Source organism: Argiope bruennichi, chromosome 9, assembly GCF_947563725.1.
Source record: "Argiope bruennichi chromosome 9, qqArgBrue1.1, whole genome shotgun sequence".
Lineage (NCBI taxonomy): Eukaryota > Metazoa > Arthropoda > Arachnida > Araneae > Araneidae > Argiope > Argiope bruennichi.
In genome coordinates, this window is record NC_079159.1 from 130,077,285 (window position 1) to 130,094,868 (window position 17,584).

The 17,584-nt window shown below is 29.6% G+C and overlaps 1 protein-coding gene across 4 annotated transcripts in view; it reads right to left on the minus strand.

Moving 5' to 3' along the window:
• The window catches only part of LOC129983652 (protein phosphatase 1 regulatory subunit 37-like), a 56,029-nt gene that overhangs the window by 16,278 nt on the left and 22,167 nt on the right, over positions 1 to 17,584 (minus strand). For all 4 annotated transcript variants that reach the window (XM_056093212.1, XM_056093214.1, XM_056093215.1 and 1 more), the window contains 4 exons: positions 15,641 to 15,786; positions 13,077 to 13,208; positions 10,577 to 10,718; positions 9,349 to 9,512 (listed from right to left, as the gene is read on the minus strand). In XM_056093212.1, coding sequence (XP_055949187.1) covers positions 9,349 to 9,512; positions 10,577 to 10,718; positions 13,077 to 13,208; positions 15,641 to 15,786 — 584 coding nt within the window. The remainder of the gene's footprint in view (positions 1 to 9,348; positions 9,513 to 10,576; positions 10,719 to 13,076; positions 13,209 to 15,640; positions 15,787 to 17,584) is intronic.

Consider the following 17,584-nt stretch of genomic DNA (forward strand, 5'->3'; position numbering starts at 1 on the left):
TAATCGAAAATAAAAGTAGAAAGCAGGTGTAAAGTTATGGAATGGATCAGTAGATTGTTCAAAACTCTTAGAAGCATTCTACGATATGCTTTATGCACAATAAATATTTTTGGAAGGTAAATGAATTTTGTTTCCTAATGGGTTCCTTTAAGGTTTCTCTTGTGGATAATCATTAATTATCATTTGTGCAATTTGTCAAAATATATCTTTCTTTATTTTATGATGTCAATAATTTAATTAACATTTATCACAATTTAAGTTATGTTAGCAATTATTTTTCCTGCTTAAAAATAAAATTAGGATTCAAGTATTAGGTGAATGAACCTTTATTTTTGAGAAAGATTTGTTTTGAGAATCTTCATTTTTGATAGATAAACGAATTACATATTCATTAAAACTGACTGCAATTTTATTTAAATAATTTTTTATAGAAAAATGCATTTATTTTTCCATACAAAAATAAGAATCATATTCAAATAAAATCATTTTTAAATTGTTAATTTAATTTAAATAATTTTGAATATTTAAAAAATGCATTCATATTTATAATTACTTTTCTTCTAAAATTAAATTATGATCCAAGAAGGAGAATAAATATTTATTTTTGTACAAAAAATAAACAACATATTAATAAACTTGCTTGTAAATTATTAAATTAACCTGAAATAATTTATAAAAAACAAACAAAAAGTGCAGAAGAAAATACTAGCTGAGGGCCAAATTCGGGTTTCCTGAATGCTACACCAGAGTCTTATCTACTATACTATTCATACCTTGGCAATGGCAACATATTATTAGTATATAAGCTATGCTGAAAGTTTGAAGGCCATTTTCTCGAAATGGACTGGCTATTGTGCTTTAATATTTTCTTGAATGGACATTTTTAATGTATACTACCAATATAATAAATCTCATCCCAAATTCAATTTTCAAATTTGTACCTTTCCCTTGTAATTTTTTTAAAGCAAATTTTGTTTAAAAATCTATTAAAAGACTTACATCGCATATCTTAACTTATTTTTCTACAGATAGTAGTACCAAGGGATAAAACTTATACAGCTACTTCTTTAACATCTCAATTTCTCAAAAAGAAAAAAAAAGTTTAGAAATGAGCAGATCTAGAATATAAAAATCATGCTAACTTTATTAAATACATTTAAAAAAAAAGTTATTTCTTTTTTTAGAGATTTTTCGAAACCCTTTCGATTCATTCCATTTTTTCAGTAATAACTTTTTCCAACTTTGTTAGCTGTTAAATGTTTCTGGCCTGTAGTAGCTGTAAATTCAATTTTTCCATTAAGAAATCAAGCTTTCTGCGTGTCACTGGCAACTATTTCTTTTGTCATCTGTTTCTCCTAAAATAAACAATATTTTGGATGGGCTGAAGTTACTGACATTCTCAATTCTGTAGTAAGGTTTATGGAGAGGTTTCTATCAGACTGCTTTATTTGATCATAGACTATATGTTGTAAAATACAATATATTTTCCATTCAATATTGAAATAAAATATTGAAAATTTCCATTTCAATATTTTAGTTAATGTGGAATTCAGTTTCAGCAGATAGTTGTTCATGAAAATAAATGAAAAGAATTTACAGAACCCTCCACAGTTTTTTACATTTTTGGTCTTCATATACAAGATTTAAAAAAAGAAAAGCATCCAATCTTGTTCTCCTGTTACGGAATTTATCAAAATGGAGTAAAGATGATTTGACTAGGAAATCTATTAACTCCATGAGAATAGCATCTTCATAACAACTTTTCATCCTTTCTAATGAAAGTACAATTCTTTTTTTTTTTCATATTTAACTGTTCTCTGCTAAAACAACATTCCTTGCTGATGCAAAATTTACTGAAGATTTATCCATTATGCATTCTACATTTTTAAGACAAGGTTCTGACAATTATGCTTGAAAAGCATATAATTTTATCAGAGATTGCTTTTGAAGAAGTCTTCAATAATTTGTCCCTTCTCATGCCTGCACTAACTTTATCAATTGCAGAACATTATTAGAAAAATCCTGCATGGATTAGCAATTTACAGAAGAAATAATTTCAACAATGAAATTTTTAAATTGATTCAGAGTAGCCATCAATTCTGCTGTTTGAATTTCTCCGACATTTCAAGTTTTCTTAAGAAATTTCTCTGATTTTTTTTCAGATGCATCTAATATCTACAAAACAATGTCACTTTATTTTCTTTTCTTTAATTACTGCACAATATGTTCTCACCCACCATAAAACAATTGTTCAATTCTTTTAACTAAAAGCAATGTAAAATAAAACGTAATGCTCAGGTAAAAAAACAAACAAAAAAAACATCATTTTTATTTATTAAAAATCCTTCCCCTTTTTTGCAAGTATATTAATCAATGCTAGAAGATGCATCTCCATCTAGACCGACATTCAAATAATTAGTCATATCTCAGAACTATTTGTCAAATTTACACGAAAAATGCAATATAAAACATATGGACATTGGCAGCATATTTAAGAATGAAATTAATTGCTTCCTTCCAGTGGATTCTCCTCTATCCAAACTATTTAATAACATGCAAATCAAAACTGAACAATAATTTTACTGACAAAAAAAATTACAAATACAAAATGAAATTTCTTTATCAAAACAAGGAAAAGTTTTCAATATAAAAAAAAAAAAAGTTAAAAGAAAATATTAGCAATAACATCCATTTCATGTCAACCATAACATTTGTCCATATGAAGAATTTAGTAAATCTGTATTCATAATGTTTATAAAAAAGAAAAAGTGTTTTACAGAAATACTACCAATAACATCCGATATTTCATAATTCAACAAAAAATCTTGTAAAAGTGGAAAAATTATAAAATACTAATTCATTAAAACAAATAATTTACAATTAATGTTGTAAAATACTTATTAAATTAAAATAAACTGTTGCAGAATTATAATAATGGGTCAATATTTTATATCCAGTTTAACTAGTTTTGAGCACTTTTGCTTTCGTAACACATGATATGATCAATTTGATGTTTGAAGGAAGAAGGGAGGGGGGTAGCTATACAGCCTTTTAAATAAAAGAAACCTATGAAAGCTGAAAATCATAACAGTAACAGGAGTTGAGCTTTAGCTGATTTTTTCCAGTCTACAAAACCCTTTTTGATAATTATGTTGATGACAATTTGAAAAAAGCAAAGCAAAACTTTCAGGTAAAACATTATGTATATTTATACATATTCAATAAATCAGATATGATGGTAAATCTTCCTTTACCATCCAATGTTAATTTAATCTATTTTACTGAACTTAAATTGTTTAGGTTAATGCTAAGCCTAACCTCAATTGTGACTCAATCTAAAAACGATGAATTACCAAATTATATTACCATAAAATTATCATTGCAATACTATAAATAATGCAAAAAAATGGGGTAAAAAAATCTTTTTAAATTAGTACATAGATTATAAAATCAAGGCAAAAAATAAACTTATTCATAGATATAAAACAGCCAGAACAATTTGAATCAGAATCCATTATAAGCTAGATGCACGAGAATTGTTCTTTAGAACTGAAGGAATATACATTGATGACAATACATACTTGAAACTTCAAACCTTAAAAATGTAAACATAAATTTTTTGCAACCTTTGCATGGACAGAAACACAGATGGCCTCTGTTTAAGACAATCAATAAATGTTTAATTTTCATTAGTTGCGAATAATATTTCATTCTATTTATGAAAAAATACCAACACTTTAGCAAAATCGGCAAAAATTAGTGATTCATAAAAATATTTTCAATTTTGTAATCAATTTCCCTGTTTTTTCTTGATCTTCTGGAATTCCCTGATGATTCCCGGTTGGCTGACTGTGAATACAATATTTATGTTTTAGTTATAATATTTATGACAGAGTTAAAATTTTAGAAACAAGATAACTTACAAAATTTCATATATCTAAGTTGCTGCGTTTTTTGTTGCACTATTGACAAGCATACGAACATACTGTTACGAAATTTCCGGGTTCGTTTGGATAGTGGAATTTGTATGGTGTGGAGAATGCTCAATCAGCAGGCGGCAGTAGAAAAAAAACAACGACGTTTATTTACACGAAGACACACAGGATAGCACAAAGACAGCAACTATATATAGCACAGAGAAGACAATTATCTTCAGCCGAGACGTGCACACAACAAGACTCTACTGCAGACAGTAGCGCACAGCTTAGTTCAGCACTAGCTTGACTTCGTTGCTGCTCTGCTAATCTCTGGAAGACTCGTTCTTCACCGTCGATTCCGACTACTACGGCAGCTGCAGACTGCCTCCTTTTATAGGTCTCAGGAAGCGGGGCTAGAAGCCTCTCAGCAAATCAGGAACTTTCGAGGCGTATCTCAGTTCCCAATAGAAGGATCAGGAAAATTCTCGATGTTTCGGGTATAATCTATTTTGGCGCCAAAGTCACCAAATGGTCGCCAAGCTCTGGGACCTCTGACGCAACACCCGGACTCCGTCCAATACAGATGACTGCAGGGGTGTTTGTGGGACCCCAAAAAATCCCCTGAAACTTTTACGGACTTACTACCGACATTTTGGAGTTTCGAGAAGGGAGGGGGGGGGGGAGAGAAATGAAAAATTACAATTATGAAGTATTGAATGACCTAATTATAAAAGTTCAATGAATTACTTTTTTTGCAAAATTAATAACCATAAATTTTCAAACATATAAACTACTACATTTTATGTAAATATTTTAAATTAAGTAAATTAATTCTTTAAAAAAAAATTATCTAATTTCTGCTGCTTTTTTTTATTTTCTGATGTTTGTGGGCTTGTCTTTCTTTTGTGGTGAACTTCATAATTGCAGGAAGGTTGACTTTTATTTTTCTCATTTACAGTTGAAGAAATTTCCTCGAGAACTGCACATGCAGAGGTAGAAGCAGTTTGCTTTTCTGCTAATGTAGAAGGTTTTTCAGAGACTTTTATAGGTGACTCATCTGAAATACATGTTTTTAAGTCCTCTTGATATGTTTTTCAACTTCTGTTCATATTCAGTAAGAGATCTTTGTGAATTGGATCAGTCATTGGATTTTTTGAGCCATATTTTTCACATGAGGTTTCTTTAGAAGCCATTAAATCATATTTAATAGTCTGCACTGCATCTAGGGAATCAATCTTAAGAGAGGTTCTATAGTCAGTGACAAGTGTATCCATTAAGTTGAATGCACTTTCCACTAATGGGCCATGGAAGCAGCTAAGGCAGGCTTTGACCAATTTAGCCAATGTAGGATACTTATAATCATTTGTGAAATCATCTTTTAAATTAAAAACTTTAGACCAATATTTATCAATTGTACACTTGACTTGATTTCCACTTTCATCAGATGTGTAGAGCATTTCTTTGGTGATATCAATATCACTCTGGTATAACCTTATTTCAGCTTCTACTTTTGACTTTTCATTATCACTAAAAATATGGGACACAAAAGATAATTTTTCAAAAGCTAATATTATACTGGTTTTACCTCTTAGCTCTGGATCTAATGCTGCAAAACTAAATAGATATGAATTTTTAAGGGGTAATTTCTGTTTCATATGCTGTGCTGTATTAGTATAAGCTTTCATCAGAGAAATTTGGAATTCTTTTGCTATTGGATGATTTTTTGATAATTTCTTCAGAAGAGTGGAAGCTTCTGCACCAGTAAATATTACTTTGCTAGGTAGATGGAATTTTGGATTTGTGACATCAACCTTTAATAAATCATTATAAGATGTGCACTCTATATTTTCTGGCTTCATAAAAAAAGAGAAAAATTTTGCCATCAATTTATAAATACTGGAATGTATTAAATGAAGCATTGGTTTTTTTGTTTCAAATAATTTAATATATGTGTTGAACTCTGGTAATACTGCTGAATATAATGCCATATGCAATAAAGTTTTGTTTTGCATAACAAATAACCCATTTAGTATTCTTTTTTTCCGAGCTAAAGCATCCTTTGTGAGTTGTTGGGAATGCAAGCAAGAATACACCCCTTCAACAATTTTTTTCTGAGCTGCAGAAATATTTCTTTTATTGTATATTTTCAACATAAAAAAATAATCCAAGTAGTGAAAATAAAATGCAACAAGAGCATCCCACAGATCTTTGATTCTTTCTAAAACACATAAAATGTACACCCACCTATGGTCTGGTCTCTTCAAGAGCTTAAGTTTTTTAATGGCAAGGGATTCACAGATTTTGAAAAATTTTTCTCTTTTACTGCAGCTTTTCATATCAAAATAGATGTCATCAAACAAATCTATCTATCAAAACATGAAGATAATTTTTTTGTACAGTTATTAGCTGTGTGACATGTGTCACCATCAATATCTAATAAGTGGGGTGCTTTGTTTGATCGTAGTCTGGTTTCAACACCCTTTTTTTTTCCATGCATGGTGTTACATGAGTCCATTAATACACTAATTAAGTTTGCCCATGGAATATTATTATCTTCAATAGTATTAACAACTGCTTTAAAAACAGCTTCTGAATTGCAAGATTCCATCTTTAGAGATGCAAAATGATGAACTACAACTTCATTTTGATTGTTGTCATAAAACTGCAACAATATTGCCAGTATACTTTCTTGAGCATTGCTAGTACTTTCATCCAAATTTAGAGAAAATGGAGTCTCCTTTAAAGTTTTAATGATATTTTCCTTAATAGTTTTTGCGGGCCCATATTTCATCTTATAACATGCAGTAGTCCTGGACATTTCCAACGAGTTTAGTGCCGTCTGATCGCGGCTCAACTGTTTGCAGAGTTCAATTAAATTGGGAGCTACATTGAAAGAAAGAGAATTCTCGGCGATAAACGAAGTTATTAATACCTCTTGGCGTGCTTTTCTTGTCACTATATCCAATGGCCGAGCATCAGTCTCCAGTAAGTCATCAGCATTTTTTGAATTAGCATAATTACTTAAAGTCATTGAATGTGTAATGCACTTTGAATATTTTATGTGGTCACAGTTTTAGAATGATTTGTGAAAGCCTTGAATCCTTCCCCACCATACTTCAGCAGTGAGTTACAAAAAACACAATATGCTTGTCCAGCAACATTTATTTTCTTGCACCATGTGCCGATGGTATCCCCATTACCATCTCTCCGTTCAATCCAATTCCACCTAAATGCATTCCGGGCACCTTCTTCTAATTGTATAATATCACTATTTATATCGAGAAATTTCATAGTGAAATTCTCTTGCGTACATAAATAAAAAAAATATTTCAATAAACGAAACGAAAAATTTACACGTGCATCAATAAATGAAACGAAAATTTTACACAGCGGAGAAAAAAAAGTTGCGAAGCGATCAATGACAAATAGCTAATACGGCGAAAATTCCCCCTTATCTACTTATTGGCGCCACGGCAGGAGAGATAAGACCTTTGAACTCAGAGTCACGTGATCGCACATCTGGTCGAACGAAGTCTCTCCCTTTTTTTTCTGCCACGCCTACTTACCGAAAAGAATCCAGAAGAGAATGTCCGAGAACCGGGGGAATGAGTCATAACTCGCAATAAGGAAAGAACAAAAAAGAAGTTTTTTCCCCCTTTTCACGCATTATCACTGCCTTTGGAGAAAGAAAGGAAAAGTTTTCACTACACACACTGACCTTGCGTTTTCTGCTTTCAAAGCAAACAAAATTACTCAGATCAAAATAAATAATTCATTATTATTCCTACTTCCTTTTGAACGACGATCCCCGGAATTTCCGGGTATCGAAGTTCAAAATCCCCGGAATTCCGGGGTTTCCCCGGAGCACAAACACCCCTGTGACTGTAAAACAGCCTTTCTGATGATGGAACCAACTATGCTGGGAAGCAGCATCACAGATTCGTAACAATACAGACCAACAGATGGTCAATTCATTGACAGATTTGGTTCAAAATTTTAAATCTGTACTTTAGATGTTAAAAACCATGTATTAAATTTTACCAGTGTAGTATTTTGCATTTTGAAGCTATCGAGTTCTTTTGTATTCAGACAAATGAACAAACAAAAAATTCAGGAAATGAATTTTATTCAAATTTTGGTAGAAATGCGGAAATTTAGTCCACTCAAAGTGTTTTTAGTTATCACATTAGCATGCAGACATAATGACACAAATGTGTTTTTTGAAGATTTGAATCATGGTGAATGGAAAAAATTACAAGTTCAAACTTTTTGGTGGTTACAGTTCTTTTTCCTTGAATAATTCATATACAAAAAATAAAAATGCAATTCTATTGGACTTTTATTTTTGTTATCTTTTAGAATTATTAACAAATGACTTACAAGTAACTTTGGAGCATCATAAACATTTTCCTTTAATTTTTGGGAGCCTTCAGTGTATTCACAATGAACGAAATACACATTCACTGGTATATTGTTAGAAAGTTCTAAACTTTAGTGCAAAAATTCATTAAGCAAAAATACTTAAATAATTCACTAATAGCTTGAGTCACTAAATGATATTGAAATAAAGCTAACCAATGTTCTACAAACAAGTAATCATGTGTAGAAAAGCAAGGATGAGCTGAAGTTATTGTTAAAAACCAACATGCCTGATTTTACATAATACATAAAATTATCTCTAAAAAGAAAGAATTTTTCACCTCATTTATTTCTCTAAAAAGGACCTGGGAAAAGAGTCAAGTAAATGAAAGGGATATTCTTTTCTTTATTTAAAGGAAATGAAAAAAGATTCAAATAAATGAAAAGGATATATTTTCCTCCATTCAATCAATATTTCCCCTAAACAGAAATAAAACTTTTTTCATTTAACTTCAGATTCATTAAATCCATTAAACATTAAAAGACACAACATTGCAAAAAATAATAATTAATAAATAAATATAATCTATAATTAAGAAGATCTAGTGTGGTGAAGTGCTCCGGTGCCTGTCATTAGTAAGAAAATATAAGTACCTGGATTTTTTTAAAAAGTACTTTTAAGGCATGTATATAAGGACCACACAAAACAAGCAGTTTTTAAGGACTTTTAATGGTGCTACATACCCTATTTTAGAATTTATTTGCACTTATACAATGGCTCCATATTAAATTTTACATTTTTATTTTAATTTGAATGAAAGACATAGAGAAGGCATCACTGATATTGGAATCAAGATGAAAAAGTTTATTTGAAACTGGATACTGTCAATCTTAATTATCATATAATATATGGGAATGAAGAGATTCAAAGCAGTGTAGGTGTTTATTTTACTAGAATTAAATTCAAGTTTAATGCAGAAAAAATTAAAAATATTCCGATAAAAAAGTAAGAATTATGTGTATGTTTGTTGATAAAACATATAAATAAAAATAAAAATAACATCAAACTCACCAAATCCAGTGAAGTAGGATCAATTTTCAGACTTACAATATTAGGATTTTTCATCACAGCTTCACTAAGAGCGGTGAGGCCATTTAATCGTATATCATTACCTCTAATGTCAAGCTTCTGAATAAACTGATTTTGAGATATATATTCAGCTAAAGCTGTGGCTCCTGAAATAAGATAATAAAATAACTTAAAAAATTTATAAGGAAAAAAAAATCTGATTATTTCAGTTTATAAGTTTCTATGTTTGAATTTCAGATAATTTAACATGCATACAATAGATTCCCTTTTAAAAGTTTCAGACCAGAATTTTTACAAGAATTTTAAAACATGATATAAAAATGTCAAATCACAGAAGAAAAAAAAACTTTGGAAATAACATGAATAAAGAAAAATTAATTTTAATATTATTTCTTGCAAATTTTATTTTTAAACATTTATTACAATATCCAGCCATAAATAAACTTTCACTTTCATTTTATGGATTGTGATAAAGAAATATACAGCTGAATTAAAACAGCTTAAAATTTAAAATAACACAAGACAATTTGCAAAACTGATGCAAACATAACTTAAAATAAAGGTCCCCCCCCCTAAAGATTTGGCAAAGACAGTACATTGCAGAATAATAAGAAAAATTAATATTCTAAAATTTAATTTGACAGAATCAAGGAAAAAAAATTCATTCAATAAAACAAATGCTGTCTTTAAAAAATTTTTAGTGGCTTTTTTTTTGGGGGGGGGGCATATTGGAGTTTTTTTATTCATACTGTCTTTTTACATTACAGAAAAATACTAGATTTGTCTAAAATATTGCAATGAAAAGATAACTTCAAATTGACTCTTAATATTAAATAATTAAAATTGACTCTGCAAAAATTAAAATATTGTACCTCAATTATTACCCCACTTACAACCATGAAATATAACTGTGGAAATCGATACACAAATTAGAGCAAAGAAATTAATACACAAACAAATTATAATTTATAAAATATTTGTCATGGTCAAAAACATTAAATAGTTAAAAAATTCAACTTCCTTTTCCTTATTATAAAATCAAATTTGCTTTATTTTCAGAAACATTAAAATGTCTATTTTAATTTAATAAATATTTATTTTTAAAAAAATGCATACCTTCTACACACAATGAAATCTCTAAGGAAAATGAATTGTTTAAATGATAAATGGGATCAATTTGTTAAAGAACAAATAAAAAACAATAACATACCTTCGGATGTAATTTTGGCATTTTCTAATTCCAAAATTTCTATAGTCCTATTACATATGAAACTTTGCTTCAATTCTAAAATTCCTGCACTAGTAATAGCATTACTACCCATATTGAATCTCCTTAGAGCTCGTGCAGCAGTCTAAACAAACAAACAATGCAATTGCATAAAGAAGTATAAATGCACCGAAAATTGAAGTTATTGACAATTCAATAGAAAGAATTCTACAGACATTTTTCATTTATAACTATCATTATCATTTTAAAACAGAAAAAAAAAATTACTGACCCTGAGGACTCAATTTAATGCCTATTTTAAGAGTAATAGATTCAATAAATAAAAATGCAAAAAATGCACTCATGTCCATAAATTAAGGATAATGCAAGTTCAGGAAAAGAAAGAGTCAGAAGCAAAACAAATGTGACTTATTTGTAAAACCTATTTATTAACCAAAAGGCAAAAAAGATGCTATATATTTGATATCATTCATAAAAATGGCGATTTCTTACTCCCTGGAGCAAATTACAAAAAAACAACCTATTTACAAAAACAAATATTACATGGTTGGTATGATATGATGGTTATTACATAATATGTCTCCCAGATGATGCAATACAGTCCATACAACATCCAATGAATTATTATCAATCTGATCTTGGGGAATATTACACCACTCATCAAGCAATGCTCTCCGAAGTTCCGGTTGACATGTAGGAGGTGGTTGATATCCTCCAATTGAAGGCATTCGTTTAAGATGTTTGCACGGTGAGGATGTGCATTGTCATCCATAAACAAGAATTCTGCGCCAATTGTGTCGCAAAACAAACATACATGTTGCTCCAGAATGACGTCCCAATAGATTGGCCTGACATGGTTCTAATTTGAACATACAGGTCAGTTCTGAAACCCAGAATAATCCCTCCCCACATGAGCAATCTTGCACCACCGCAATGGTGTCATTCAATGATGTTCTCTTGGTGGTAACGGGTACCTGCTACTCTCCATATGAAAGTTCGGTGAGAATTAGACTGCAAGCTAAACCTGGACTCGTCAGAAAACATCACACAAGCCCACTGTTCCGTTGTCCACAATGCATGCTCTCTACTCCAGGCTAACCACAGGCGACAGTGAGTTGCTGTAAGTGGAACACATCTGACAGGCCTACGAGGATATAGATCAATCTGCCCTAAGCGTCTGTACACGGTCTGCCTTGAAACTGTCGTACCAGTGGCTGAAGAGAGTTGACGAGACAAGTCTCATGCTGTGCTCCATCTGTTTCTTATGGCAGTAACTGCCAAATACCGGTCTTCATTCAGCATTGTTACTCGGGGGCGACCTGTGCTGTAACATCTACTTGCATTACCATTATCTTGAAATTGTTGCCAAAGCCTGGAGATGACACTCTGGGCGATTCCAAGTTCCTCGGGCACTTCCAGCTGGGTACGCCCACACTCCAGATGGCCGATAATTCTACCACGTAAAAAATCATCCAAATGCATCCTTTGTGTTATAACTATGCAGTTATTGCATTTAAAGGCTCATAAAATGCTTGCATACAGTTTTACTTCTTTGCCTATATTCCTTATACATCACTCTTTTACATTCTCGTCATTGTGACATATTATCGGTGTCATCTGGTGGCTTCCTGCAATTTGCATATGATTTTTGAAGATGCATGTTGTCAATTTTAGAGTACGATTTTCGCATGAATCTGAATTATCCTTAATTTATGGACATAAGTGTATATGAAGATGCATAAAAGACAACACCCTTGGATAAATAATTAAAACCATCGGTCTCTTCACATTTATTTTAAGTTTTAAGTGCTTATTTACATACTGTTTGTTTAATGCATATAAATTAGTTCTAATTCTGCTCAATTCTTATTAGAGATTCTTTTCTTTCTTTTTTTTAAAGCATCTTATTTGAGTTCGTTGGCTACAAATATACCCAGTTTCATAAAAGTCTGGCTACTTTATTTATTAAAAGAACTTGAACAAAAAAATTAGAATTAACCTTTGAACAGATTTAAAGAACCTCATAAAAAATTTCAATTGCTCAGAGTATCTTTTAATGCATTAAACTAATAATAATAATAATAATTCATTCACACAAATAATAGCTCATACACACAAAGAAAACTCTTAAGAAATGAATGTTGTCAAATAAAAGATTTTCTCTTTTTTATAACATAATAAAGCACAGACAAATACAAAAAAAAAAAAAAAAAGAAGAAGAAGAAGAAGAAGAGAGAGAGAGAGAGAAAGAAATGTATGAAATAAGGAGATCTATAATAAATGTAAAGTGCATTAAAAATAACTTTAAAAGTTACTTAGATATATTTAAAAAATTTTTGCACACATTTAAAAATGTTTTGATCATTTCTAAGAAATGCCTGCATAAACTATAACAAATACACATTTTCATCAGAGTAACATAACTTAAATCTAAACAATGTAGAAATCTATTTTGATACGGATGCATTGCCACCTTACTTACTAAAGCCCTTGAAACACATGGCATTCCTTTGACAGTGAGTTCATTATTCCAAAGAATCAGAGTGTACAGACCTCTGCCAGAGGTATTGGACTGCTGTCCGAGACTATCCATCACATGAGTCAAACCCTCATCCTACAAAAATAATTTTTATTTTATTTAATTGGCAAGTTTTTTTACACACAAATAAACATGTTTGACATTCAAAAGGAAATAATAAGAACAGTAAATTCGAATTCAGTTTATAAAAACACATACTAATACTTCAACAGCATTAAATGTTACTTACTTTGTCGTAATTGCAAAATCAGTAAAGGAGGGGGGGGGGGGGGGGGGAATCATGAATTTTTCAAGGGGATTTTTTTTTAAAACTCAAGGACCAAGTATTAACAATTAAATGAACCAAATGCACTACTTCAAGCTGCTTTAACGTAAAGCACAAAGGATACATTTTATGCTCATCTTGCAGTTAATAAGTAAAAAATTAAACTTCAAAAAAGATTTTAAGATCACAGCACAAGTATCCATACTGTTAACCATCATATGAGTATTTTTAGATGCTAATTTCACACAAATTATAACTAGTTACTCACTTTACCTAGACATTCACATTTTAGCTTAAATGAAATTCATTAAAAGAAATAGTAATACTAAAATAGTCTCCAATTCTTTTTTGACCAGCTTTTTCAGGAGTGAAGGGGAAAATGAAAAAGATAAACATAAATTAACACACTTTATTTATAAACAAACTACAAACAGTATGCTGTTGAAATATTTCAAATTTAAAATTATCCCATTAAAGCCTCAATTTCTAAAAATGTCTGATTTTACTTCACATTGAAAATTTCTAATCTTCCCTTTCTTTTCAATCTTTTTGTTGATAGACTGTAGTGAACAAACTATCTCTACAATTTTCACGCTTCTTGATTTTAGATTGTTTAGTTTATCTGAAATGTGTTTTCCTTTCTTTATTTCTTTCATAATTTTAAGATAGTAATCTATGCCCATCCAGGTTTTCAATACATTTATAGCAAGCATATTTTGCATATAATCTAAGTTCTTTTGCATTTTAGAAATTCTCTAGTCAACCACATTTTTAAAATTTATTTAACTCTTTGTATAACATTCACAATAATCTTTTTATTAAAGTTTTCAATAATATTTTTACTAGGGAAATTTTTTTTTTCAATAATGGTCTGAACATGGAATAACATTATCAAAATCTTAATTACTTTTCTCAATTTCTGATAAACCTTTTGACATTTTCAATATTTCTATAAAAACTTATCAATTTAATTCTTAAACACTCTAAACTCTTCAAATTCTACTGAAATGAGGAAGCCACATCATAGAAACAGTTGTTCATTTCTATTAAAATTGAATCATATTCACTTTCTTAGAGTTGTCTGCAATACATAAAAAGAAAAAGAAAGGAAGAAATTACTTTTATCTTGTTATACTAGAATTGGTCTTGTTTTGCTACTATCTTTACATTCAAACAAATCATATCCTGGAAACTATATAGTTAAAAGGAGATTTGTCCCAAATTCTATGAATGAAAGCACGACTGCTGCTTAATACAATCACTTTGAGACTTAAGAATTTTCATAACAATAATCAAATTGGGTGAACTCAAATATATGTTTACCAAATCAAGTAAAAGATAAAAATCCAATAAGTGAATTATTCTTTAACAGTTCAGCTTATATATTATTTATATTATCGTTTTATTAAAATTTGTTAAAATAATACTGTGAGCCAGATTTCAAATTTGCTCTATGCATTTGTTGCAATTTCACCCCCTCCCCCTAAAAAACAATAATCCCCGTTGGAATCATTAACATTTATTGCTAGATCTTATTCACAAAGAGCTTCTGGTTTTTCAAAATTAGACCAAGAAAAGACCATACAAATTTTCAACTGTGCGGTGATTTTAGATAAAAGTTTTATATCTTTTCACTATTTCAATTTTGTCTATCTCACAAAGCAACATCTTGTCTATGTAAAGCTCTGAATTCATGTCTCGCATCTCTTAGCTGTTTTTCAGATTACCAAATTCTGGAAAATTGCATTCTGAATGCATTGAATCTTATACTATGTATATATTGGCATACAAATCTCTATTTGAAAAATCAAACTAAAAAAGACTGTTTGCAGTTTTTTAAGTCTTTAAGTTGGTCTATTTTTAATAACATTGAACATTTTCAAAGTCAGTGAATATTTTTATCTTATCATGTACCAAAATTAGACAGCCAATCATGTCAAATTTTTAAAATGATGAGATAATCTTGGTTAAGGATAAGAAATCTTTTATTTGACAGACAGAGATCTTTACTACATATTTATATGATTTAGATTTGGTATAGGCTAATTTTTATAACACATCATTATAGCTTTCTAATTAATGTAAATCAATCCGTTCTGCATGATTAAATGAGTATTGTTAGAAATAAAAGTATTAAACATAATTTAAGCAATTTTTATAATTTTTTTGGTAATCAGAAAAAAATTAAATTTCATTCAATTAAAAAACAATATATAAGATCATCTAAATGCAATGTACTCACCCCTAATTTATTATTACTCAAATCTAGTAGCTCTAAATGAGTATTGGTCCGAAGCAAATTGCCTAATTGAAATCCATCAGCTGAGGATATTTTATTTTCTGCTAAGAAAAGTTCTCGTAATGTGGTATTCAATTTCAATGCAGCCACTACATGTAAATAAACATCATATAAATTACAATTTAGATTGAAAAAAAAAGTAACACAAAATGGAGATGAAAAAGAAAATATTTAAACAAAAATTAGATATCTAATCTATAATTCATATAAAAATTTCATAAGTAAAAATATATCTAACAAGTAATATATATATAAAATTTTTAAACTCAATTCCTACTTAGATCAACAATTTTTTATTTTAGTTACTTTTTATTAAATAATTACAATTAATATAAATATGTATAGACATACGACAGAAGTACAATATTAAGTGGCAAATTTTTTTAATCGAATTCCTACTTATTTTCTTATACTATTTATATATATCTTATATTATTTATGATAGGGTGTCACATCAGTAATCTCAGTGCTTGGCGACAGATTTGGAGACCAATTAGAAATCACTGGACAATTTTTATTAATTAATATTTGAAAAAAAAAAAAAACTGTATTGACATTAAGTGTCATCCACTACAAGTTAAAAAAAAATTGTATTTGAACTTGAGTGGATGAATAAAAAGTATTTTATTAATGATTAAAAATTTGAATTATATATATATATACTTATATAAAGCTCAATGTGTATGTGTGTTGCTGCTCGACAGAAAAGACTATTTGACCTACAGCTACCAAATTTGGTACGTGTATACATTGAAGGTTGGGAATGTGCACCTGGGGTCCCTTTTTAAATTATTAATTAAAAACTAACTTTCCCGCCAAAAAAATCATTTCCCCACCGCCAAATGAGTAAGGCTTCAGCATTTTTTTCGCAAGCTAATGAGGCTTAGGCTTAACATTTTTCGGCAGATTATTTCAAAAGATTCTGTTTATTTTCTTAATGTTTGATGCATTTAAAATTAAACATTGTTAAATAATCGATCTTTCATATTCGTTCTCAAGTACTTTTGAATTAAAATAAAACAGAATAGAAAAATTTCTAATCTGCATGGCGTTACCCCAAATGGCGTAGAAAAATTCACGCATTTGCGTCACCGTAACTGGCATTGAAAATTCACGCATGCACATTGTGTTCTGATTGTTTACATCGATTTTCAACGGAAGCAGACGCGAGTTTGCAAATTGTACAGATTAAGTCCATGGCAAAGGATACTGACGTGCTCTGATTGGTTTAAGCCTTGGCATCTTTTTGGAAATGTGTTGCACTCATAATAGTGTAGTTTTCGCTTATTTGGCTCAAACCTTGTACCTTTCATTAGTTTTATGGAAGATACGAGTGAATATCAACACAATCTAATTTTTATTAATATAATTGTTTTCTCTAAATATCACTAGTAATACTACTAATACTAATTAATAATAATAAAATAAATATTACTAATAATACAAGTAACTAATGTTGTTTATGCACATAAGTATAAAAACTAAATGAAACTCATTACTCAACATATGATGCAGCAATTAAATAATTCTTATTTTTCTATGATTTTCGTGCCTTTATTAGATAATTTAGGCAGTCATTGAAACTTTTTGCTGAACGTTTGTTACTTTCCCATGGGGAGATGATTACATAATGCCCAAAATGTATAAATATGTAAGCTTTAACGGAATATGTGATTTCGTAGCTAATTTTTTTAGTTATATCAAAATAATATTAAGAAAAACACACAAAAAATATTTTTAATAAATGTAATTTTTATATTTCCTGAATTTAGGTTTCAGGATTTGATCTTTTCTGCTGTATATGTGTTCCAGATTAATATTACATGTAAACAGTAAAAAATAAAAAGGGAGATAAATTCACAAATTTTATTTATTTTTATAAAAATA